The sequence below is a fragment of the Silurus aristotelis genome (assembly GCF_946808225.1).
Source record: "Silurus aristotelis genome assembly, chromosome: 10".
Taxonomy (NCBI): Eukaryota; Metazoa; Chordata; class Actinopteri; order Siluriformes; family Siluridae; genus Silurus; species Silurus aristotelis.
Window position 1 is genome coordinate 18,486,771 of NC_139583.1, and position 27,507 is coordinate 18,514,277.

The 27,507-nt window shown below is 39.1% G+C and overlaps 1 protein-coding gene across 6 annotated transcripts in view; it reads right to left on the reverse strand.

The window, feature by feature from the left end:
- The window catches only part of rasgrf1 (Ras protein specific guanine nucleotide releasing factor 1), a 188,324-nt gene that overhangs the window by 82,536 nt on the left and 78,281 nt on the right, over positions 1-27,507 (reverse strand). For all 6 annotated transcript variants that reach the window (XM_083552609.1, XM_083552606.1, XM_083552605.1 and 3 more), the window contains 7 exons: positions 25,930-26,039; positions 23,604-23,722; positions 23,105-23,265; positions 21,146-21,209; positions 6,187-6,329; positions 5,988-6,070; positions 4,877-5,125 (listed from right to left, as the gene is read on the reverse strand). In XM_083552609.1, coding sequence (XP_083408735.1) covers positions 4,877-5,125; positions 5,988-6,070; positions 6,187-6,329; positions 21,146-21,209; positions 23,105-23,265; positions 23,604-23,722; positions 25,930-26,039 — 929 coding nt within the window. The remainder of the gene's footprint in view (positions 1-4,876; positions 5,126-5,987; positions 6,071-6,186; positions 6,330-21,145; positions 21,210-23,104; positions 23,266-23,603; positions 23,723-25,929; positions 26,040-27,507) is intronic.

Consider the following 27,507-nt stretch of genomic DNA (forward strand, 5'->3'; position numbering starts at 1 on the left):
TGCCAGCCCTCCTCCCTTTCTCTTACTGCTCTCCATCATTCTAACTGGGTGTAGTAGTTAAAATCCATCCAGACCCACAATCGAATCAGGTGTTAGCTTGATTAGTGATGACTCCAAAAAACAGCATGATGCTACCCTCCTGGAATTCCCTCTGATTCTGGGTTAGCTCGTCCATATTGTTGGGTCGAGTTCTCACATTACCCTTCATGATGGATGGGAGAGTTGGTCTGTAATGTCTCTGTATCAGGTGAGTGAACTCGGGTGGATGCGAGAAAAGGTGGGCCAGATCGCGAGGAAATTTGGGCGGGTGCTAAGAGAGAAAGTGGCCCAATCCGCGAGTGAGACGAGCAGACGCTGAAGGAGACATGCCGATCCGGGAAGGACTGCCAGTGAACGTCAAAAAGGAAAAGCTTGCTGAACCGCGTGTGTGTGGGTGAGCCCTGGCATAAGTACTGAAAAGAAAAGCGCCAGGGTGAAAACGAAAGTGAATAAAGAAAGCTCTGCTTGGTATTCCCTGTCTATCTTTCTTACAGTGCGGTACCAGTGAATTTGTTACAGTCTCCTTTTGGTCCGACACAGAGCCCCAGCTCGGTTCCCCAGTCTTCTTCGTCTTCTCAGTTCTGCCCAGAGACATTTGACATGACATACATTTGACATATGACAATTCTGCAATGATTTGTTTAAGGTGGCACACGCACTTCAAGAGTGGAAGAACATTACTGGAAGATGATGAGGGATCAGGAAGAACATCCACAAGCTCAACACCTGGAAATGTCGAAATCATTCGGCAACTTGTCCATGATGATCGTCGGAGAAGAATCCACATGATATCACTTCCATACCCACCAGATTTTTCTCCTGCAGACTTCGCCCTCTTCCCGTAGCTGAAGATCAAGCTCTAAGGTCGCCATTTTTACACCATTGCAGAGATCCAGCACAAATCGTAAAAAGTGCTTAAAAAAAAAACACTTCCAGGACATATTCCAGAAGTGGCAGTAATGCTGGGACCACACTGTTGTGCAAAATAACTAATTTGAAGGTAAGGTACTTTCTTGTAAGCATAGCTAGTCGCAAAACTTTTTGATACCACCTTGTACAAGGTACATACAATGCATTCGATATTATTTTAAAAACAGTTAATCACTTTAATTGATGACAAGTGTATGCCATTTTCAGACAGGCCTAATATTTAATGTGACTGTTTAAATCTGAGGACAGTTAGTCCCCATTATGAAAGGGCATATGCAGAGATATGCAATCAGGATGTTGTAGGTTATTTTAATTAAAATGTTCCCAAACATTAAATTATTTTCTCTTGGTTGTTGAATATTAACAATAAAGTACAGTGAATAATAAGATAAATCACAGATTAAGATTTTAGACAGTGAGCACAGAGACTGAACACTTTTTGATTTAATGGCATTTTGCTTTTAGCAGGGTCTGCATTACTGGCATCTGTCTTGTCTGTCTCCGTATTTTTTCTTGTGAGTTTAGTGTGTGTTTGTTCTCCTGCCCATCAATCAATTGGTGCTGTCGTTACCATGGTGCAAATTTTTTTTTTCACCTTGCATTATTTTTTTATTATATTATTTAATATATTATATTATTTATTAATTTTTGTTAACTCAGGTATTATTTATTTGTATGATACAGCTGCAAATAAGTATTTGAACACCTGTCTATCAGCTAGAACTCTGACCCTCAAAGACCTGTTAGTCTGCCTTTAAAATGTCCACCTCAACTACATTTATTATCCTAAATTAGATGCACCTGTTTTAGGTCGTTAGCTGCATAAAGATACCTGTCCACCCCATACAATCAGTAGGAATCCAACTACTAACATGGCCAAGACCAAAGAGCTGTCCAAATACAGTAGAGACAAAATTGTACACCTCCACAAGGCTGGAAAGGGCTACAGGGAAATTGCCAACCAGCTTGGTGAAAAAAGGTCCACTGTTGGAGCAATCATTAGAAAATGGAAGAAGCTAAACATGACTGTCAATCTCCCTCGGACTGGGGCGCCATGCAAGATCTCACCTCGTGGGGTCTCAATGATCCTAAGGAAGGTGAGAAATCAGCCCAGAACTACATGGAAGGAGCTGGTCAATGACCTAAAAAGAGCTGGGACCACCGTTTCCAAGGTTACTGTTGGTAATACACTAAGACGTCATGGTTTGAAATCATGCATGGCACGGAAGGTTCCCCTGCTTAAACCAGCACATGTCCAGGCACGTCTTAAGTTTGCCAATGACCATTTGGATGATCCAGAGGAGTCATGGGAGAAAGTCATGTGGTCAGATGAGACCAAAATAGAACTTTTGGGTCATAATTCCACTAAATGGGTTTGGAGGAAGAAGAATGATGAGTACCATCCCAAGAACACCATCCCTACTGTGAAGCATGAGGGTGGTAGCATCATGCTTTGGGGGTGTTTTTCTGCACATAGGACAGGGCGACTTCACTGTATTAAGGAGAGGATGACCGGGGCCATGTATTGCGAGATTTTGGGGAACAACCTACTTCCCTCAGTTAGAGCATTGAAGATGGGTCGGGGCTGGGTCTTCCAACATGACAATGACCCGAAGCACACAGCCAGGATAACCAAGGAGTGGCTCTGTAAGAAGCATATCAAGGTTCTGGCATGGCCTAGCCAGTCTCCAGAGCTAAACTCAATAGAGAATTTTTGGAGGGAGCTCAAACTCCGTGTTTCTCAGCGACAGGCTAGAAACCTGATTGATCTAGAGAAGATCTGTGTGGAGGAGTGGGCCAAAATCCCTCCTGCAGTGTGTGCAAACCTGGTGAAAAACTACAGGAAACGTTTGACCTCTGTAATTGCAAACAAAGGCTACTGTACCAAATATGAACATTGACTTTCTCAGGTGTTCAAATACTTATTTGCAGCTGTATCATACAAATAAATAGTAAAAAAAATCATACATTGTGATTTCTGGATTTTTATTTTTTTAGAATATTTCTCTCACAGTGGCACCTACGATGACAATTTCAGACCCCTTCATGATTTCTAAGTGAGAGAACTTGCAAAATAGCAGGGTGTTCAAATACTTATTTTCCTCACTGTATTAACCTGCAGTGATCCGCTGTTTGTCACATGCTCAGGTTGCTTATGCATGGTTAAACAGCATCCATGTGCTAGTAGCACTCTCCAGTGGACATTGTAAGAATTGACATGCAGAATCCTTCAGTTTATGTCATAAATGTAGTTACTGTTTTCATTGGGTAACTGGTATATTATTGAGTGGGTGTTTGTGCTTGTGTAGCCTCTGTATGTATATAGTTCCTTACAGAACCCTAGTATAAATGTTCTCCTTAGTTGCAAGACATATATCCACTGTTGTTAAAAGGAGAGGGGATGCTACACAGAGGTAAACATGGCCCTGTCCCAACTTTTTAAAACATGTTTCAACCATCAAACATGCTATTAAAGGCTCTGGCATAGAGAAGCTGGTGTTGGATCTATGATGATCGCAAATGTTGAGTTGCTCAGTAGCTCCTGGTTCCATAATCTCAAATGACTCTATAAGACTGTAGAAAGGACATTACCCAATCACACATTCCAGTGCTCATGTTAGTTCTCACTCTCCAGTGTTCTGTATTGTTTAAAGATATATTATCACACTCTTGATATCACCCAAATGAGGATGCGTTCCCTTTTGAGTCTGGTTCCTCTCAAGGTTTCTTCCTCATGACATGTAAGAGAATTGTTTCTTGCTACAGTCGCCATGGCTGCTCATCAGGGATAAATTCACATCATTCACCTTAACTTTTAAATTCTGTAAAGCTGCTTTGAGACAATGTCTGTTGTGAAAATCATTATAGAAATAAACTTGACTTGACTATTGTATGATGATTGCGAGCTGCCATATTTTGATCTTGTTCTTTTGGCTTTCATATGCATGTTCTTAGATGATTGTAGCAACGTCTAATCTGAACATCTGAGTCCAGAGGTGCATAAGCAAAACTTGTGTTCATATAAAGGTATTGCTACTTTAAATTAATACTTACTCAAACAGTAGCAAAAAATAATAATAATTTGACTTCACTAAGAGTAAAAAAGTAAAAGTATCTATAAAAAAAATACTAACTAGAAAAAAAAAGAAGAAAAAACACAACGAAAAAAAAAAAAAAATGGGTAACTAGGCCATTACACTGGGAAGCAAACTATCTTATCAATCACACACTATTACATAATAAAATTAATTTATGCTCAGTGTTCATTATAAAACACTTTCCTATATATATATATATATATATATATATATATATATATATATATATATATATATATATATATATATATATATAATTTTAATTTACCATTTATATTATCTGATTACCAGTTACCTGCTTAGTTTGCTAGCATCTTCACACTCATTTCGCCAAAAGTAAACTTACCCCAATGTTTTCTCAAATTAAACACTAAAAAACTGTTTATTTAAATAAATGTATGTATAAGATTAAATGGAGTATGCAATTAACAACTTCTGAATTATCTGCTAACTAATTTCTTATGAATAATTTCATAAAGAAATTCCAGAATAATCCCAAGTTAAATGATAGAACTAATCCAGAAATAGCACTTCGTCACTCGTACATGGCCTCACATCACAGACTTCTCAGTACTAGTGACAAAGTGATAATCTTTTAGTTAGATTTTGTTAACATCTTTGCTGCATGTAATTTTTTTTTCAAATGGATTTCCTTTTATACATCTCATGGGAAAATGCTTAGGGCTCCATGCTCTATTATACAAATTACAACATGGTAACAAGATCCTCAGGTTTCCATTAATTATCAGTTATATCATCATGTTTTATGTGCCACATTATAGCATAAGCAAACCACATGCTAGACCCACCGAGCTGGGATGGCACTGATGGGCTTCTTGTAGATGGCAATGAGCTTGTCGAGTACAACGTCTGCGGTGGTAAAGACGCGATATGAATGCAAAAAAGTGTTGAGAAAGTCAATAGACAAGAAGCGCAGATCGGTCAGCCGCTCCAGTAACCGTTCCACACTGGCATAGCGGATCTGCAACACTTTGCATGAGTTCATCATCTTACTGAAGCGGATATCCACATCATCGCAGTAAAGACTGGCATCAGATCTAAACCCAGAATACACATGCAAATGTTTTTTGATAAAAATATATGTAACATTGTGTGCATAACATACATACATTCAAGTGTAAAGCCAGTAACAATGATAAGTGGTGACCTACAGAACCTTATCCTACTCAAATATTTTAATTTCCTACCATATGTAAACTTACAGGCTTTACCGACATTAAGGTCTAATTATGTTTTTTATTTGCATTTCAACCACAAGCAAAGCATTTTAAAAGTCAACTGACCCTAAGCTAGCTATCTTAAGCAGTGTAGCTTTCGACTGTAGAAAGGGCATCAATCATAATCAATAACTAATTTGCTCATGATATTTCTCACTCTCCAGTGTTTGTATTGTTTTTATTTTATAGTCACACTCCTGGTGTCATCCAAATGAGGAGGGGTCCTGTATTGAGTCTGGTTCACTTTTTTTTTTTTAAGGCTTCATACCATCAAAGTCTCCTAAGGCTTGCTCATCAAGGATACAGTAAATACACATAGTTCACTAATAATTACAGTTTTGTTTAAGAAATTTCACATTCTGTAAAGACATTAAAACAATGTATATTGTGAAAAGCACTGTGGAAATAAACTTGAATTGAATCAAAGGAACTTGCATTTAGTTAGCAGTGTTTTGGATGAGTTTAGTGGGAAGTTGAACAATAAACTTCCCAACATATAGAAGTTCAATTCTATCACATTGCTTCTTAAAATGTAGTTTGTTTTAGAGGGTTTGTTATTGAGTGTCACGGGTTATTCATAAAATTAAAATTAAATTTTAAAGTAATATAAAACCATTACAATTATTATCAATAAGCCTTGACTATTGAATGCTTCCAAGAATGTTTTACAGTGGATTCCTACTTGATCATCTGTGGTACAGTGACTTTTGAGTTGTCCTCAAAAGCGTTCATCATAAGTCCATTGCAACGAATATTGTCAATGCACTGTGGAAAAGAGGGGAGGAGGAGGTTGAAGGTTTTACCCTGCAGAAAATTTAAGGTGAGATTGTATTCTTAAGCTGTGTGAGCCAATTAACAGAAGTAAATGCAGGGAGACATACCTGGCTGATGTCACTAGTCCAGGCTGACTTCTCTTGCCTTGAAGAGGCAACTAGTATGATGGTGAAGGATTGGATATCTTTAGGCTCCACCACTATTTTAAAGTCCAAATGCTCCAGATCTTGGCTGTTCTTGTCTGATTTTGCTGTAAAAGAGACATTTGTAAGAAAACCAGAAAGCAACTTCAGTGTGCCATGGTATAAAAGTATCTGAAAACAAACTTGTAGAATTCATAGGAAAACTAAAAACTATGTGCTTGTGTGTTTGATCTCAAAACATAACTTGCATAATTTTTTTCTTTTATTATATATATATACACACACACACACACACACACACACACCATATTTTCTGGACTACAAGCCGCTACTTTTTTTCCACGCTTTGAACCCCGCTTTGGCTTAAACAATGAAGAGGCTAACTTATGGATTTTTCCTGGGTTTTTCCCGGTATTACAAGCTTCATGCCAAAAACCTGAGCCCCATAACATTAGACCAATGAAATTGCCAAAAGGGTTAAGGTGAACCAATTATACTCTTATATTAAATCGTGCGTGCTCCCAGTGAATCTGGCCGCACCACATCATAAATATGGATGAGGTTTCTCTGACGTTTGACCTGCCTCTCACGCACTTTACCTGTGTTCTGAGCTGCATGGCATCGGGGGAAAAGCTTCCACCGATGGTGATTTTTAAACGCACAGCGATGCCAAAAGAAAAACTCTCGAGAGAAATTGTTGTGAAAGGACAGAGGAAGACAGTGAACAATGACTTTCTTAGTAGGCTACTGTTTAGATACAAGCCGTGTAACAGGCACTGTCTTTCTTTAAAGCCTAAAGTTAATTAAATAAACAATGATGCAACAGCTTTTCTTTGTCTGAGTCATGAAAGAAATCTGATATATGCAACCAGTTTACAGATCAAATATTCACATACAGTATCTTACAAAAGTGAGTACATCCCTCACATTGCAGCAACTATTTTATTATGTGTTTTCAAGAGACAATACTTTAGAAATGAAAATTGGATATAATTAGAGTAGTCAATGTGCAGCTTGAATAACAGTACAGATTTACTGTCCTGAAAAACACTTAACATACAGCCATTATTGTCTAAATAACTGGCAACTAAAGTGAGCACACCCTAAGTGAACATGTCAAAACTGTGTCCAAAGTGTCAGTATTTTGTGTGAGCACAATTGTTATCTAGCATTGCCTTAACACTCCTGGGCATGGAATTTACCAGAGCTGCACAGGTTGTTGCTGGGATCCTCTTCCACTCCTCCATAATAACATCACGTTGTTTGATGTTAGACACGTGGCTGTTTGATGTTAGACACGTGGCGCTTTTCCACCTTCCGCTTGAGGATCCCCAAAGGTGCTCAGGTTTGGGGACATACTTGGCCACTCAATTATCTTCAGCTTCGTCAGCAAGGCATTGTCATCTTGGAAGTGTGTTTGAGGTCATTATAATTTTGGAAAACTGTTGTTTGACAGCAAACTGTTGTTTGCTTCATAATGATACAGTACATGCTGGAATCCATGCTTCCTCTCAATGAACTGCAGCTCCCCAGTACCAGCAGTTCTCATGTAGCCCCATACTATGAGGCTATCACCACCATGCTTGACAGTAGGCAAGATTCAATTTTCTCGATACGCCTCAACAGGACGTCACCACAAAGGCTGGACACTATCTGAGCCAAACAAGTTTATCTTACTCTCATTAGACCTTAGGACATGGTTCCAGCAATTCTTCAGCAAACTGTTTGCAGGCATTCTTGTGAGTCAGCTTCAGAAGCGGCTTCCTTCTTTGACAACGGCCATGTAAACCAACTTTTTGCAGTGTGCGGCGTACAGTCGGAGCACTGACAAGCAGACCTTCAGCTTCTGCATCCTCTAAGACAGGGGTGGCCAAGTCTTATTTTTAAGACTTCAATGATCTTGCCCCTACTGGGAAACTTTGCGGTATTTTCATCTCAAGCACATGCGCATTTGACGAAAATACCGTATTGAACTCAAGCGAAGCGAACACGCACATTAAAAAAAACACAAACTTCCATATGCAAATTGTTTACTTACATTTTAAGTAAACAGTTTGTGTCAAGTTCGCTCTCATGATTAAGATGAACACAGGACGTTTTAACAGAGTGGGAGAGAGTTTATATTTATTATGTTGAACGTAATGGCAAGTCATTCTCCCTTATGTCAGGTGTCATTAGCGCATTTCAAATCTTTAAATCTCAGCACCACTTCAGCTCACTTCATGCAAACATCAACCAGGAATTTCCAAAAGGGACTGAACTTCACAAGCACAAGTTGGTTGCTTTGAAAAGTCAGGCAGAAAAGCAGATACAGTTTTCCCAAAAATTTTGCTTTAAATTTGGCTTGGAAAATTAAATTTGGCTTGGAACATTGCACGGGCTAAAAAGCCATACAATGAAGGAGAGTTTGTTAAATAATGCATCAGTGACGTTCTTGAAATCTTGTCTTTTGGAAACGACAAAATAAAACGCATTGTATCAGACGTCCAACTGTCCTGCCACACTGTTGAACACAGTATATGGGACATTAACACGGCTATCGAATCACAGTTGCACTCTGACCTGGAATGGCAGAGTAAAAGAAAAACACTATTGTAAATTATTATATTTTTGATTGTGGACTTGGTTGAACTTAGAGTTTGTGTGTGTGAGACAGTGTGTGTGTGTGTGTGTGTGTGTGTGTGTGTGTGTGTGTGTGTGTAAGAAGAAGGGATGGGTGAAGTTCATGTGTGCCTATGTGTATGATGTGGCTCTTTGCGGTAACACAGTAAAAAATGTTCTTGGTCTCTGAATGGTTGGCCACCCCTGCTCTAAGCAATGCAAGCAGCACTTATTCTGTTTTTTGAAACCAACTTTTGTGAACTATATTAATTGATCCTGGATCAAGGTAATGCATATAATTATTACCATTTATTAGAGAACAGTACTTCAATATTAATTATTTGACTACATGTGGATTGTGCTTAAAACAGAGTGAACTATTTCAAGTGTAGAAAATAGAGACAAGAAAAGGACCTTGTCCTTACATACAGAGGCTAGAAATAAGAATTTACTGGGACTTAGTGGGAGTTACTGATCACCCTTCAGGAGCAACCACATGGTAAAAATTCTTTGTCTAAAAATACAAGACATGCATGGAATTTGGTGAACAGCTTCAGGAGGGTAAATATGAGTGCAAAACTGGATTCTGGAGTGGTGTTTGCAAACGTTATTCAATGTTGTTACTGCGTTAATAAAGTCTATCTGGACTCAAAACCTGCAAGACTTCAGGGCAAATTATTCTGAACTGAGCAAAGAAAATTTCACAACAGCTTTGAGTGACCCTTGCGAGGCCTGTCCAGAGTGGAAAACGTATTGGAAAACCTTTGTATGACCATGGCAACTATACGGTAACTGAGTTTCAGGTTTACCATTATTATAATAGCCCAGGCCTTCTTTATAGAGAACAACAATTCTAATTCGCAAATCCTCAGAGAGTTATTTGCCATGAGGTGCAATGTTGAACATCCAGTGGTCAGTATGAGAGAATTGTGCTCAAAGAACCAACTTTTAACTGCTTTAATACAAGATACACACATTTGTATGATTCTCTCAATCAGAAAAAATATGAGCATAATGAATAGGTTATGTTGCTTTGCATGGTTACAGGATATACAGCTGTTATCACTTAGAGTGTAATCACTATTGTTGTGAGCAATTTGGACAATAATGGCTGTATGTTGAGTTAGGATTGCTAAAAAAGCTGCACATTGACTACTCTAAAATATATCCAAGTTTCATTTCTATAGTAGTGTCTTATTCTAAAATGGTTGCTTAAATGTGAGGGGTGTACTTAATTTTGTAGAAATTAAGGAGAAGTCTATGAGAAGTCTAGGAGATTGAAGGTTAGGTTGGGCACTATGAATGTTGGCTGATATGATGTTGCGGAGAAAGGGAGACGTGTGTTCAGGAGACCAAGTGGAAAGGAAGTAAACCCATGGACATGGGAGGGGGGGTTAAAAAAAAAAGAGTGTACCTAGGAGAGAAATACTTTGTAGAAGGTGATGATGACGTGATGGGTAGGTATGGCCTTAAGAAGAAGAAGATGTGGAAGGGCAGATGGTGGTTGATTTTGCAAAAAGGATAGAAATGGCTGTGGTGAATATTTTAGGAAGAAGGAGAAGCATATGGTGTCATATAGGAGTAGAGGGAGGTGCACACAGGTGGACTACATTTAATGCAGAAGATGCAACATGAAAGAGATTAAAGACTATAAGGTGTTGGCGGGGGATATTGTAGCTAAACAGCATTGAATGTGGTCTGTAGGATGGCTTTGGAAGTGAAGGAGAGGAGGAGGAGAATGAGGACTGAAAAAATAATATGATGGTGGAAACTAAAGGAGGAAGACTGTAGTGAGAGATTTAGGGAAAAGGTCAGACAGGGGGCTAAATGGTGGTGAAGAGGTGCTGGATGAATAGGTAACTACTGCAGAAGTTATAAGCGAGACAGCTAGTGTGCTGGTACCGATTTTTTTTTTAAATGAAGGGGATGTACCTACAGGGGAATAAAGTTGATCAGTCACACCATGAAGTTATGGTAAAGAGTAGTGGAAGCTAGGGTGAGGTGAGGTGACAATCTGTGAGTAACAGTATGGTTTCATGCCGAGGAAGACAGGGTGACAGGGTGCCAAAAGAGATGTTGTGGCATTGCATGAGTCAGTCCAGTGTGGCACAGAAGTGTGAGGGTGGTGCAGGACTTTCATGAGGACAGTATGACAGCAGTGAGGTGTGCAGTAGGAACAACAGACTGGTTCAAGGTGCATGTGGAATTGCATCAAGAATCGGCTCTGAGCCCTTTCTCGTTTTCAGTGGTGATTGACAGTTTGACAGACAAGGTCAGACAGGAGTGTCCATGAAGGATTATATTTTCGAATGATATTGTGATTTGTGGTGAGAGTAGGGAGCAGGTTGAGATGAGCCTGTAGAGAAGGGGAATGAAAGTCCAGGTGAGAGGTGCTAGGTGCGATTGAGATGGTTTGGTTTGGTGTAAAGGTTTATGGATGTGGTGTGGGGAAACATGCAGGTAGTTGTATTGAAAGAGACAGATGTAGAGGACAGACTGGTATGAAGGCAAATTATCAGCTGTGGCTTTGTAGATAGAGGTAGAGGTTGAATCTTGGCAAACTTATTTTTCTTAATGCACAATTGTGTACAATTCATGTATTTAGTCCACAAACCCTCTCTATTGTACTCCTTGAAGTTTACTTTTAGTTGCCACTGTAAAATACATGGTTGACCTGGGCACATTATTATCTGCAAATGCAGTTTTAATAACATGCTTTATCATTTTGGTCTCATGGCAAAAGTTGGGTTGGCTAAAATAATATTTGGAAGAGATTCACTTCTATTCCACATTATTAATCTTTAGAGAGCATAATAATAATAATAAAAAATAATAATAATTTTATTAAGAAGGTGGTGAATTTGATGTGTGAGGGTGTGAAGGAAGACATAGGAAACAGGCAGAATCTTAAATATGTTCCAGATTTTTTGTTAGTTTTTTCCAGTGCACTTTTCAAAAACAAAACATCCACTAAAAAAGAAGCCATCACTATCTTGCCATGGTCACTCCATTTAAATTCAAACTTTGTCTATATTTGTGTGTTGCCTGAGCTCTGATCATAATTGCCCCCCTCTCTTTAAAAACGTTTTATTTATCTCTCCTGTTTAGATAGTTTTGACCAAGATTTGTACTCCTTTTTCATAAAACCAGCTGTCGTTGTCTGGGTCAGACTCTATGTTTCCGACTTGCTAGTGTTTTTCTTTTTTTCTCAATTCTAGTGTTTCCTATGTTTCCGTCTCCCACTTACTATGGTATGCATGTTCCAGATTTTTTGTTAGTTTTTTCCAGTGCACTTTTCAAAAACAAAACATCCACTAAAAAAGAAGCCATCACTATCTTGCCATGGTCACTCCATTTAAATTCAAACTTTGTCTATATTTGTGTGTTGCCTGAGCTCTGATCATAATTGCCCCCCTCTCTTTAAAAACGTTTTATTTATCTTTCCTGTTTAGATAGTTTTGACCAAGATTTGTACTCCTTTTTCATAAAACCAGCTGTCGTTGTCTGGGTCAGACTCTATGTTTCCGACTTGCTAGTGTTTTCTTTTTTTCTCAATTCTAGTGTTTCCTATGTTTCCGTCTCCCACTTACTATGGTATGCATGTGTTTGTGTACCTGTGTGTGCAGCTGATGTAATGTGTGTAATTCCTGATTGCAGTGGCAGGCAGGGCATTTTAAAACTAGGCCTTCAGAGCTGTTTTAACTGAGTCAATCCACCTCTTAATACCACGATTATGATGTCACTGCTAAAGAAATCAGCATATATATATACAGTGAGGAAAATAAGTATTTGAACACCCTGGTATTTTGCAAGTTCTCCCACTTAAAAATCGTGGAGGGGTCTGAAATTGTCATCGTAGGTGCATGTCCACTGTGAGAGACATAATCCATTCATTCATTCATCTTCTCCCGCTTATCCGTAATTCGGGTCCCGGGGGCAGCAGTCTAAGCAGATTCCCCGGACACTTCTCCGTGTCCAGGGATCGGGCTGTCAAGGCCCCCGCCTTCGACTGCTGCCCAATCCTCTCAGCACCGGTCCCTTACGGTCCCTCCTGCAGGTGGTGAGCCCATGGAAAGGCGGACCCACGTCGCTCCGACGTCACGGTCCTTGATTTATTTTTCTCGTAAGGGTCCCCTGGAGCATAGAGGGTTAAGGGCCTTGCCCCCAAAATCTCGCAATACATGGCCCCGGTCATCCTCTCCTTAATACAGTGCAGTCACCCTGTCTCATGTGCAGAAAAACACCCCCAAAGCATGATGCTACCACCCCCATGCTTCACAGTAGGGATGGTGTTCTTGGGATGGTACTCATCATTCTTCCTCCTCCAAACATGTTTAGTGGAATTATGACCCAAAAGTTCTATTTTCGTCTCATCTGACCCCATGACTTTCTCCCATGGCTCCTCTGGATCATCCAAATGGTCATTGGCAAACTTAAGACGTGCCAGGACATGTGCTGGTTTAAGCAGGGGAACCTTCCGTGCCATGCATGATTTCAAACCATGACGTCTTAGTGTATTATCAACAGTAACCTTGGAAACGGTGGTCCCAACTCTTTTCAGGTCATTGACCAGCTCCTCCCGTGTAGTTCTGGGCTGATTTCTCACCTTCCTTAGGATCATTGAGACCCCACCAGGTGAGATCTTGCATGGACCCCCAGTCTGAGGGAGATTGACAGTCATGTTTAGCTTCTTCCATTTTCTAATGATTGCTCCAACAGTGGACCTTTTTTCACCAATCTGCTTGGCAATTTCCCCATAGCCCTTTCCAGCCTTGTGGAGGTGTACAATTTTGTCTCTAGTGTCTTTGGACAGCTCTTTGGTCTTGGCCATGTTAGTAGTTGGATTCTAACTGATTGTATGGGGTGGACAGGTGTCTTTATGCAGCTAACGACCTCAAACAGGTGCATCTAATTTAGGATAATAAATGTAGTGGAGGTGGACATTTTAAAGGCAGACTAACAGGTCTTTGAGGGTCAGAATTCTAGCTGATAGACAGGTGTTCAAATACTTATTTGCAGCTGTATCATACAAATAAATAGTCTAAAAATCATATATTGTGATTTCTGGATTTTTTTTTTTTAGATTATGTCTCTCACAGTGGACATGCAGCTACGATGACAATTTCAGACCCCTTCATGATTTCTAAGTGGGAGAACTTGCAAAATAGCAGGGTGTACAAATACTTATTTTCCTCACTGTATACAGTGGGTACGGAAAGTATTCAGACCCCCTTAAATTTTTCACTCTTTGTTATATTGCAGCCATTTGCTAAAATCATTTAGGTTCATTCTTCTTCCTCATTAATGTACACATAGCACCCCATACTGACAGAAAAACACAGAATTGTTGACATTGTTGCAGATTTATTAAAAAAGAAAAACTGAAATATCACATGGTCCTAAGTATTCAGACCCTTTGCTCAGTATTTAGTAGAAGCCCCCTTTTGATCTAATACAGCCAGGAGTCTTTTTGGGAAAGATGCAACAAGTTTTTCACACCTGGATTCAGGGATCCTCTGCCATTCCTCCTTGCAGGTCCTCTCCAGTTCTGTCAGGTTGGATGGTAAACGTTGGTGGACAGCCATTTTTAGGTCTCTCCAGAGATGCTCAATTGGGTTTAAGTCAGGGCTCTGGCTGGGCCATTCAAGAACAGTCACGGAGTTGTTGTGAAGCCACTCCTTCGTTATTTTAGCTGTGTGCTTAGGGTCATTGTCTTGTTGGAGGGTAAACCTTCGGCCCAGTCTGAGGTCCAGAGCACTCTGGAGAAGGTTTTTGTCCAGGATATCCCTGTACTTGGCCGCATTCATCTTTCCCTCGATTGCAACCAGTCGTCCTGTCCCTGCAGCTGAAAAACACACCCACAGCATGATGCTGCCACCACCATGCTTCACTGTTGGGACTGTATTGGACAGGTGATGAGCAGTGCCTGGTTTTCTCCACACATACCGCTTAGAATTAAGGCCAAAAAGTTATATTTTGGTCTCATCAGACCAGAGAATCTTATTTCTCACCATCTTGGAGTCCTTCAGGTGTTTTTAAGCAAACTCCATGCGGGCTTTCATGTGTCCTACACTGAGGAGAGGCTTCCGTCGGGCCACTCTGCCATAAAGCTCCGACTGGTGGAGGGCTGCAGTGATGGTTGACTTTCTACAACTTTCTCCCATCTCCTGACTGCATCTCTGGAGCTCAGCCACAGTGATCTTTGGGTTCTTCTTTACCTCTCTCACCAAGGCTCTTCTCCCCCGATAGCTCAGTTTGGCCGGACGGCCAGCTCTAGGAAGGGTTTTGGTCGTCCCAAACGTCTTCCATTTGAGGATTACGGAGGCCACTGTGCTCTTAGGAACCTTAAGTGCAGCAGAAATCTTTTTGTAACCTTGGCCAGATCTGTGCCTTGCCACAATTCTGTCTCTGAGCTCTTCAGGCAGTTCCTTTGACCTCATGATTCTCATTTGCTCTGACATGCATTGTGATCTGGAAGGTCTTATATAGACAGGTGTGTGGCTTTCCTAATCAAGTCCAATCAGTATAATCAAACACAGCTGGACTCAAATGAAGGTGTGGAACCATCTCAAGGATGATCAGAAGAAATGGAAAGCACCTGAGTTAAATATATGAGTGTCACAGCAAAGGGTCTGAATACTTAGGACCATGTGATATTTCAGTTTTTCTTTTTTAATAAATCTGCAACAATGTCAACAATTCTGTGTTTTTCTGTCAATATGGGGAGCTGTGTGTACATTCATGAGGAAGAAGAATGAACTTAAATGATTTTAGCAAATGGCTGCAATATAACAAAGAGTGAAAAATTTAAGGGGGTCTAAATACTTTCCGTACCCACTGTATATATATATATATATATATATATATATATATATATATAGTCACCACTGGCTTGCTCATTAGCAATAAACTTACAATTACAGTGAAACCCCGTTGTACGAGCAACCTATAGTACGAGCGAACGGAGATACGAGCAAACTCGCTCGCAAAATTTTACCCTGTTTCACGAGCAAATTTCAAAGGCACGAGCAAACCCACGCTGCCTGTTCCCCGTTTTCGGCGGAGGGTCACATCAGTCGCTTAGTTGATGACGTATCACTCGGTCGCTCCAGTTGTTTAGTGCAGCAAAAACGTAACTGTGGCAGCGGGGGCGTGGCCAAGCGGCGGTTTGTGAATGGAGGGCGGGTCCGGGAGCAGATAGGCAGGGGATTGCCTCACCTGAACTTATTGTGACCTAATGATTGTTCTCTCTTTTAAAGTGATCGGAGGGTGCATTTAAGGAGGAGAGCATGTGTATGTGTGTGTGTGTGCGTGCCAGAGACATGCTGCGTGGGGCACTAAGTAGACCGACACAAAAAAAACCAAACAAAAGTGGCTCCCGTATTCATACGCTCTCCCACAGTAACTTTTTTAGTTTTATATTTTTATTTCACTAGAAATCTTGAAAAAAGTCTCCCAAGAAAATCAGTGATGGTGCTGTGAAAATGAAAGTAAATAGAATTACCATGAAAACCGAGGAGGTTACGAGCGTGGTGCGCGTCTCACCCTCGCAATCAACCACTATCACATGAGTAAGTGTTACAATCTCCTTCCCTCAGTTAGAGCATTTGAAGATGGGTCGAGGCTGGGTCTTCCAACTTGACAATGACCCGAAGCACACAGCCAGGATAACCAAGGAGTGGCTCTGTAAGAAGCATATCAAGGTTCTGTCGTGGCCTAGCCAGTCTCCAGACCTAAACCCAATAGAAAATCTTTGGAGGGAGCTCAAACTCCGTGCTTCTCAGCGACAGGCCAGAAACCTGACTGATCTAGAGAAGATCTGTGTGGAGGAGTGGGCCAAAATCCCTCCTGCAGTGTGTGCAAACCTGGTGAAAAACTACAGGAAACGTTTGACCTCTGTAATTGCAAACAAAGGCTACTGTACCAAATATTAACATTGACTTTCTCAGGTGTTCAAATACTTATTTGCAGCTGTATCATACAAATAAATAGTTAAAAAATCATACATTGTGATTTCTGGATTTTTTTTTTTTTTTAGATTATGTCTCTTACAGTGGACATGCACCTACGATGACAATTTCAGACCCCTCCATGATTTCTAAGTGGGAGAACTTGCAAAATAGCAGGGTGTTCAAATACTTATTTTCCTCACTGTGTGTGTGTGTGTGTATGTATATATATATATATATATATATATATATATATATATATATATATATATATATATATATATATATATATATATATATATATATAAATAAGACATTGTTGATATTATTGAAAATATTGACATTTCACCAAATCAATGGAGTAAAACTAAAGTAATGAGCCTGTTTTGAAAATGTAAGAAGTAGAAAGTAAAGATATTTGTGTAAAAATGTAATGAGTAAAAGTACTGATACCAAAAAAATCTACTTAAGTACAGTAACAAAGTATTTATACTTCGTTCCTTCCCACCTCTGCAATGGGAACGCTCAAGTCAAGAGGCTTTTATTGTAATTTCTACCATACACAGTGGCACACAGTACACAGTGAAAATGAGACAATGTTCCTCCAGAACCTTGGCGCTACACTAAACAACATAGAGCTACAACACACAACAGAGGGTATTAGTCAGTGGGAATTCTGGGCGATGATGTTCCCGGTCACAATGCATTCTTAAGAAGCTTCCCAGATCTTGGTTCACCTGCTCGACTTGGCTTGTGGCTGGTACCCCGAGGTCAAGCTGACTTGAATTCCCAGCAGGTCACAGAATGCTCTCTATACCAGAGACGTAAACTGAGCTCCCCAATTAATTGCAACTGTAAAAGTTGGCGAGGACCTTAGGAGTCATGCAAAACTTCCTCAGCCTCTTAAGAAAGTACAGCTGCTGCTGAGCCCTCTTAACTAGCTCTGTGGTGTTAGTGTCCAAGTGTAATAATGCGCCTGAGGTCCTATTTCCAATCCTGACAGACTAGGGCCTGCCAGTCAAAAAGTTTAAAAGCCAGTCACAGAGTGTAGGGTGCAGGCTAAGTGTAGACAGATTGTGGGTGAGTTTGTTGGGGATGACCATGTTAAAAGCAGAACTATGGTCCACAAAAAGCATCCTGATTTAAGGGTCCATGTGAGTGTATGTGAGCCTCCTATCTGTGCCAACGCTGGAGGTCTCCAAACATTCGTTAAAGATGTTAAAAACATCCAGCGGGCTGTCTGTGATGCTGATGGTGGTGGTGGAGGTGGTCCTATATTCTGTGATGTCCTGCAGGCTTTGCCACATCTTTCCAGAGTCAGCAGTTTAATAAAAGCCTTCCAGCTTCTCTCTGTACTGACTCTTTGCTGCTGTTATTGTTTTCTTCCCTCTTCATACTTTACTTTACTTTGTCGCATACCCTCTGGTGGGGGAACTTCCTTACTTGTATTGTGGTCACAATGTTATCAATACAGGCGCTAAAGTCAGATACTACCCAGTCACATACTCAGTATAGTCCTGTATGCTGACAGAAGAGTCCTCCAGAGTGGCTGCATCTTTAAACACATCCCAGTCTGTTTCAGCAAAACAGTCCTGCAGGGTGCTCTCAGTCTCTGAAATCTGTGTGGTAATAGGATTTGTTTGTTTCAGTCTTTGCCTGTAGACGGGATACAGGAACAAAGAAATGTGGTCCAAAGGGGGGCAGGGTGCAGCCCTGTATGCACCACGTATATTGCTGAAAACATGATCTAATGTGTTTTTATCACGGGTGGTTACACTTGGGTAAAGTCATGTGCGGTGATAAAACAGTGGAGTTTGCTCAGCGCTTACCTCGGAATTACCATGAGGGGGAATGTTAACAGCAGCTAAGAACACGGCCGTAAATTCCTTTAGTAGATAGTAAGGATGGGATTTTAGCAATAAAAACTTCACATCTGGTGAACAGTGCTTATTAACAGCCTGTATGTCTCTGCAACACGAGTTGTTTATAAGCACACACTCATCTTCCCCTTTAGCTTTACTGGACTGGAGTCCGGTCTCATCGGTGTAACAAATGAGTCTCTAACTGAAAGGCGCATTCTGGCACTTTGTCTGAAAGCTAGGTCTCCGTTAAAAAAAGGATTTCCCGCTGTGTTGTAATTCTGCCTTTTAGCTCGCTCAGTTTGTTTTCCAGAGAGCGCACGTTGGGCAGTAAGAGGCTAGGTAACAGTGGTTTTAGCCTAGCATGGAGCCCTCCCCTCTTTCCACGCTTGCAATGCATTCTCTGAAGCGTTCTCATACGGTCAGCTTGCTTACTCCAACTCGATGCTGCATGGCATTTCTGTGGGTGATGGCGGCTACTGGTGCAAATAGTAAGTTGTAGCTCAGGTGGTATAAAACCAGTGAATTCAAAATGACCGTGTGAGTTAGCAATGTCCAATAATTCCTGTCTGCTGTTAGCAGTGCATGGCAATGGTGCACTTTGAGAAAAAACTAATTATTTAGTTAGTTATTGAATGTGTTGGACGCTACGTACTGTGTGAATGGGTTGTTTGTTTTTGTGCTATGTTCAATGTCTTCCGTTCCATTCGGACTCGGGTCCCCACGCATCTCGGGTCAGCTAGCGCAACTCGGACTCTCTCAACCGTAGGACTGCCGTGTGCTTGTGCTTGTGTGTGTGCGCATGTGCGCGTCTGAGTGTGTGTGCTCGTGTGTCTCTCTCTCCCTCACACTTGTATTAAAACCCAAGCGAGCTGTACTCCGGCTTCCGCCTTCTGTTTTTGCTCGCACCCTGACACATGCATACAAGGCCAATCCATAATGTAAACAGCCACAGTCCTAGTAACCCTATAGTATGAGAAGAGCCAGAGTGGGCATGTCCACAATGCTAAATCAGCATAAACCTCTTTAAACTTACAGCATAAAATATAAAGCATATCTAAAATAAATAGAAATAAACTATTTATTTTAAAAGGTAAGAATTTATGAACTAGGTTCATAAAATTGTAAACATACAATAAATTAGTAAACATATATACAAGTGCATAAATACAAGTGATTTTAATCACATTTTGACACATATGCAAACAAGTCAATCATAACTATTAGGGTCTCCTGATTAAAGGCAGTAGAATCTCTACTGGAACTTTCTTCACTGCAAATATATTTTAACAGCCACTGCTAAGTAAAATGTACTATATTAATACATGCTATAGCTACCCATCTACAGCTATAACCTGCTGTCAGAAGTATTCTGTAATTTTAGTCGATTTACTTGTGTTTTACTTTAATGTAATCATTTTCTTTATTCTGGCATTTTTTCTCTGAAAAATTTTTTTTTGCTCTGTAAAAATAGTTATAAAGTTATAATGTTACCATAAATTTGTTGCATCACCAAACACAGGAAGCAACCAGGAATTTTTCATTTTTTCCCAATTAGCATTGGAATGACACATTTCCTAGTTAAACCTTCCATATAACAATAGTAACTGGATTAACAAATCATATCACAGCATACAGATTTAAAGCCTAGAGAAAACAACTGAAATCCATGACCGTTGTAGATGTAGCTGTGGCCTAAAACAAATAAACTGATGTGCATAGGAATATAGATGTCCGTACCAGGTGCATCATCTCCATGCAGCAAAGTTAACATCCTGTCTGCTATAGAAATATGAGCAATTTAAGATTAAATTAAACTGGCCTTATATAGAGTTAAAGATATAAATCTTTGTGTGCAAGGGAAAAAGGCAAAAATGCATTGTTGGATGTCCATGATCTTCAGGCCCTCAGCTGGCATGGCATTAAAAAGAGTAATTTTTTATTTACATACATTTACAATTTACACAACTTGTGTTAGGTGTTGTAGCTTCCATCTATTAAAAGATCAGGGATGGCATACATAGTTCAAGTCTTACTTCTAAAGAATTACACCATTGCACTTTTTCAGGAACATCTTTGGTAACCATTCCTAAACCATGATATGACTTAGTTTGCTAGATCCTTTCAAGCTTGTTCTCCAGCCAGAAACTTGTGAACTTCCACCAATGGCCTTTTAGAAATAAGGCCAATTAACCCTTTCCAATAATTTACAGACCTTAGTCACATATCACATAAAATCTGTTATTCAATAAAGCAGTGCAGGAGAACAGAAATTAATATTCCATGCCATAAACTGTGCAGGATGCAATTGCTTTTTGTGTCAAAAAGTGTTTTATACATTTGAATCATTTATGCAAAAAGCCCCTTAAGTGTGCATAAGAGCACACAAATAAGTACATTGTTTAATAGCAGATATTTTACTTTGAGAAGATGTACTGAAAATGGAGCATTTCTATTTTGCTTTGCCAACACAGCCTGTAAAGACAGATAAAATGTAGAGGTTTTAATACTTACGCTCATCATCTGTGCTTTCAAGGTCTTCAATCAATGTGCAATCAATAAGCGAAATCACTCCATTCTGTTGGCCACAGATACAGAGACGAATCAGCTGCTACCCTGGGAAATTCAGGCAAAGAAATCTTCTTGGTAATGACTGATTAGTGATTATTTGAAACATTATATGGCCAAAGTTTGTGGACATACTGTATGTGATTTGTAAACATTCTATTGCATATATACTTTGCAGGTTACTATTATATATCTTCTCAGAAAGCTTTTTAAAATCTGTGGAGTATTGCTGTGGAGATTTGCCAATTCAGCCACAAAGAATTAGAGAGGAGAGTCAATGGTTTTGGGCAATTAGTTGTGGGGCAGTTTGTGTAATGAGTGTGTAATGAGGTTTAAGTATGGGATTTTTGCAGGCCACTTAAGTTCTTCCACTTAAACTCCAAAAAAAAACATATCTTCATGAACATCACTTTCTGCAAGGTACACTGTAATTCTGGAACATATGTGAACTAGCGTGCAATTCCAGTGGAATGGCCATTTTAATGCTAGAGCCTAGAAAGATATCTTATACAATTGGTGTCCTTCATACTTCGTTCCAACAATTTGAGGGAGGCCTACATAAGTGTGAGGGTCAGATGTGCACAAACTTTGTACTATATAGTGTATCAAATATCAATTCAGATTATGCAGTCATAACCAAAAAAAATTCCTTTGCCTGAATTTCCAAAAAAGCAGCTGAAAAAAAAATTACTGAGTGTCATAATCTAAAAGTTAATATTACAGTTATTTCCCTTAGTACAAATATAGTAAAAAAAAAACTATTGTGGGTTAAAAAAAAAGGCTATTTAGCGATCAGTTCTATTTCTATTACACTTGGCAAAGTCAAAATATTATTCATAATCTGTTTTTAGCCTTTTTAAGAATGTAAAGAGGTGGAAATTGGATATAAACTAAATATATCTGATTTATGAAAGTTTTAATATTTTCGAAAAAAAATATATATATATATTGTAAAGTTTCACATTTGCCAGGATAAATATTATATGTGCCCATTTTATAGATACACATCGCTTATGCTTGTCTATAGCTACACTTATGGCCAAAACTATGTGGACACCTGAGCAACACAATCATATGGGCCAATTCAAAAACCATAAACAGTGACTTACCCTCCCCTCCACGTCACCCCTGCCACACCACATTCGTGTTACAACAGCTTCCACTTTTCTGGGAAGGCTTTCCACTAGATTTTAATATGGGAATCTTATTCAGCCACAAGACCAGATCATCTCAAAGGTGTTCAGCTGAGTTGAGGTCAGAGCTCAGGCCACAGATATTTTTCTAAATTATTTTTTTTCAAAGAAATCTATCATGGCCCTTTCATTTCACTGTACTGCTAAAATAGGTTTGGGCACTGTAGTTCCAGTGAAAGCTCATTTTAATGCTGTTGAATTGTAATTTATTTATAACAATGTATGCTTACAAACCTATGGCAACAGTTTGGGGAAGCCCTTGGTGTGATAGCCAGATGTCCACATACTTTTGGCCATACAGTATACAAGTATTTGTTTTAATTGTTATTATTTGTAATAAAACTGTTTTTAAACTCGTTACAAACAAATATAGTTTTACGATTTGTGCATGTTTACACTACACAAAATAGCTAGAAAGCTATGTAGCAAATTAAACTAAATGTTTTTTTATTCTATATATATAAATTCAAGCTTGAAATTGTCTCTCTAAATAAAGCAAACTTGTAACTCTTTATATATTAAGATAATTTTAAATAAACTTAATAAGTCTAAAAATAAGCATCACAATTTTAGAATTTGTTATGCAATGTATACACAAATACATACTTTTTTTTCTATATGTACTCTATATTTACTACTAACAGTTAAAATGCTGTTTTGAAGAAGTTCTAAAATACTAGGTTGTTTTGATTCATGCAAACCTAAATCTTACCTTGGTGAGGTGCAGCTTCCCACCAGAGCCCCTGGTACAGATGATGAGGTGTTTTGAGAAAAGAAAGCACTGTCTCTCACCCTCTTTCTTCAGAGACAAGGAGCCCAAACGACCACGGGTAATCTTCCCTTTCTCACTCATGGGCACCTGGATAAGTGATCCTTGGAATTAAAAAATACAAGAAAGAGCAAATAGAAAGATTTATTATGATTATTTTACTTGGTATCAGATAAAAATATTACAATAAAACACAACCCCTTCCTATTGCTGTTCTAAAACCTGTTAGATAGCATAGTACACATTTATTTCAACATAGAATGGTAGGATTAAAACAATTAGGTAAATTAATGTCTTTAGGAATATAAAAAAAACAAGTCCAGAAAAGGGACAAAAAGACTTGTAACAATGTGGGCAACAAAACAAGATAAGAAGAGCATCTTTGAAGTCCCTACTTAGATCTTTGTCTATGTATGTGTACTTGGGGTAGGAGTAGATTTACCTTGTCTAACAAAAGTCTGACTAGTATCCAGGAGAATCTCACAGCCCTCGACGATCATGCGCTCAATGGCCAGGTTTTTCCTGATGTTCTCTGTTTCACTTACTTCGTCGTGCATGATTCTTAAAATAAGTATACATTCAGCACATTGACATGATGATATAACAATATGGAATTCAAATTAAGATGTTTACATTACAACAGTCCTATATGCATTTAACAGTTGTGGGGCACATCTTAATGCCTGTTGATAAAATTAACAATCTACATTTCTACAATTCACAAGCATGCATTGTTAATTACAAAGTTAACCTACAATTTTCAAAACATTTTAGGGCATTCTGATAATAGGATATAGTATTCAGTGGTAAATACCTACCGCAAGAAGCACTACTGTCCTACAAATTGCAGAAAATGTAAATGCTGGCTAACATACTGTGGACCAGTCGGAATTCCCATGCTGACCACTTTCCAATAGCAAAACTGGCAACAATGGTCATGTGAGCATCAGAACTAATGCATGAACCAAAGTGAAAAATGTGGCATTGTTTAATGAACACATTTTTCTTTTACATTATATGGACAGGCTGGTGTATGTGCATGAGAAAGTGATGGCACCAGAATGCACTAATGAAAAAGGCAAGTCGCAAAGGGACAGAGTGATAATCTTCTGCTAAAACATTAGTCTTGGCTTTCATGTTGCCAAACAAGTACACTCCATTATGTCAATAGAATTCCATAATAGCAGCAGCCTCTTTTAGCAGGTTATGGCACCATGCTTCACTGCAAAAATGTTCAGGATAGTTTGAGAAACTTGACAAAGCATTACCGTGTTGACCTCCAAATTCTCCTGATCTCAATTTGATTGAGCATATGTGTGATGTGCTTAATATAGAATATAAAGGGTGTATTTGGACTGTACACTAGCTTTTGTCACTGAAACCCAGCCTTTATGAATTTTGTGCTGAAGCCTGTTCTTGTGCTGCCCTGATCAGAGCCTTTTTTCACTTAGGCCAGCTTTTCTAGCATCTAGTAGGATTTTTTGATGTCAGTAGGATTTCTCTGTATGCCAATGATACATACCATAAAGGGGCTTGATAGATCACTTTATTCATATACCAGCTGAAAATACACCATGAGGGAAATTGGTCTTCCACGATATTTTCTCTTCTTCTTCATTATACTTTATCTTGTGGAACCTGAGGCATTCTTTTAACTTTTATCTCAAGGGGCCATCCTCCTTATTTACACATACATTCTCCTTTTTCATTATGGATAGTGACACTGATTCTCGCTAATCTCAAACTCCCTCTTCATTGCTTATAGACAAATGTCTGTTGTGTAAAATGACTTTAATATGGTATAAGTTTCGAGTTGTCTGACTTCAGTAATACATTTCTTATATCCAATATTAGTTTGAGCTCACAAATCCTGAGAGCAGCTCAGTACTTTTCCTCAATTGTTTCTGCACCAAGCAGAATTTGCCCATTTAATTGTCTTGCCCATCAAATGTAATAAAAAAAAATGAATAATAAAAATGTAAGTCCAAGGGAACTGAAAAGATAATTAGAAAAATATGCATGGATACTGATCCAAAAATCAGTGACAACAGTAAAAAGGATAACCATTACATTTCTCATGAATAGCTAAAGTAAACAGGAATGTATCAGTCACATTCCCAAATCTGGACTTTAAAGTAGAAATAATACTAATATGTCTAATAAAACCAAAATATGTTGCAAATACTTATAAACGATAAGAAAGGTTAAAACGTAAAACAATTTTCCTGTATCTATTTGGAAATCCGAATCTGATACTACTAATCCTAATACTAGTTCTCGAGTATTTAAAGATGAAGTGTACATTTCTAGTGCTGAAATTGAATACAAGTATATCGGCAAAAACTAAACCCATTTACTAGCCATATTACATGAAAATACAAATACAGGTGCATTCAAAAAATCCCTCCTCAGGTATTTTTCAGGTGGTATTCTAGTCTCTGGAAAAACTGCACAAAATTTTCCACAAACTAAATTCATGTATTTATTGCCAGCTTTGATAACAGAGGGCATTTCTGAACGCACTGTATGTATATATATATATATATATATATATATATATATATATATATATATATATATATATATATATATATATATATATATATTATAGTGTCTTTACACTATAAGCTTATAATTGTACATCTGCCACTTAAAACAATAGTGCCATTGTGAATGTGAATTATATTGAACTGAATTGTGGGGAATGATTGACAGCAGTGTGTAAATATCATGTTTAGTTGCCAGTGAGTGGTAAGCATGCTTTGTACCTGGAAAGCTCCTCCAACTTGGACTTAGCATATTCCAAACTATTCCTTTCCACATGCTCATGAGGTGTGTGTGCCAACAGCTCATGGAGTGTTAAAATGTAGCGTGGTATCTGTGTTGAAAAAGCAACATAAAGTGGATTGGAGTAGATCTACTAGAAGAGACAGTAACTACCTATAACCCTGAAGCATTTTTTTTTTTGATAATTCCAAGACAACCACCAGAAATGAAAAGTGTTTCCAAAACATCACAGCAGTTAAGAAGGGCACTTTACGTTATCACATAGATTTAATGTTTAACTGTCATGAGACAATATGCAAATTATGCAACACGTTTTATATATACAGTGAGGAAAATAAGTATTTGAACACCCTGCTATTTTGCAAGTTCTCCCACTTAGAAATCATGGAGGGGTCTGAAATTGTCATCGTAGGTGCATGTCCACTGTGAGAGACATAATCTAAAAAAAAAAATCCAGAAATCACAATATATGATTTTTAAACTATTTATTTGTATGATACAGCTGCAAATAAGTATTTGAACACCTGTCTATCAGCTAGAATTCTGACCCTCAAAGACCTTTAGTCTGCCTTTAAAATGTCCACCTCCACTACATTTATTATCCTAAATTAGATGCACCTGTATGAGGTCGTTAGCTGCATAAAGACACCTGTCCACCCCATACAATCAGTAAGAATCCAACTACTAACATGGCCAAGACCAAAGAGCCGTCCAAAGACACTAGAGACAAAATTGTACACCTCCACAAAGGCTGGAAAGGGCTACGGGGAAATTGCCAAGCAGCTTGGTGAAAAAAGGTCCACTGTTGGAGCAATCATTAGAAAATGGAAGAAGCTAAACATGACTGTCAATCTCCCTCGGACTGGGGCTCCATGCAAGATCTCACCTCGTGGGGTCTCAATGATCCTAAGGAAGGTAAGAAATCAGCCCAGAACAACACGGGAGGAGCTGGTCAATGACCTGAAAAGAGCTGGACCCACCGTTTCCAAAGTTACTGTTGGTAATGCACTAAGACGTCATGGTTTGAAATCATGCATGACACGGAAGGTTCCCCTGCTTAAACCAGCACATGTCCAGACACGTCTTAAGTTTGCCAATGACCATTTGGATGATCCAGAGGAGTCATGGGAGAAAGTCATGTGGTCAGATGAGACTAAAATAGACGTTTTGGGTCATAATTCCACTAAACGCGTTTGGAGGAAGAAGAATGATGAGTACCATCCCAAGAACACCAACCCTACTGTGAAGCATGGGGGTGGTAGCATCATGCTTTGGGGGTGTTTTTCTGCACATGGGACAGGGCGACTGCACTGTATTAAGGAGAGGATGACCAGGGCCATGTATTGCAAGATTTTGGGGAAAAACCTCCTTCCCTCAGTTAGAGCATTGAAGATGGGTCGAGGCTGGGTCTTCCAACATGACAATGACCCGAAGCACACAGCCAGGATAACCAAGGAGTGGCTCTGTAAGAAGCATTTCAAGGTTCTGGCGTGGCCTAGCCAGTCTCCAGACCTAAACCCAATAGAGAATCTTTGGAGGGAGCTCAAACTCCGTGTTTC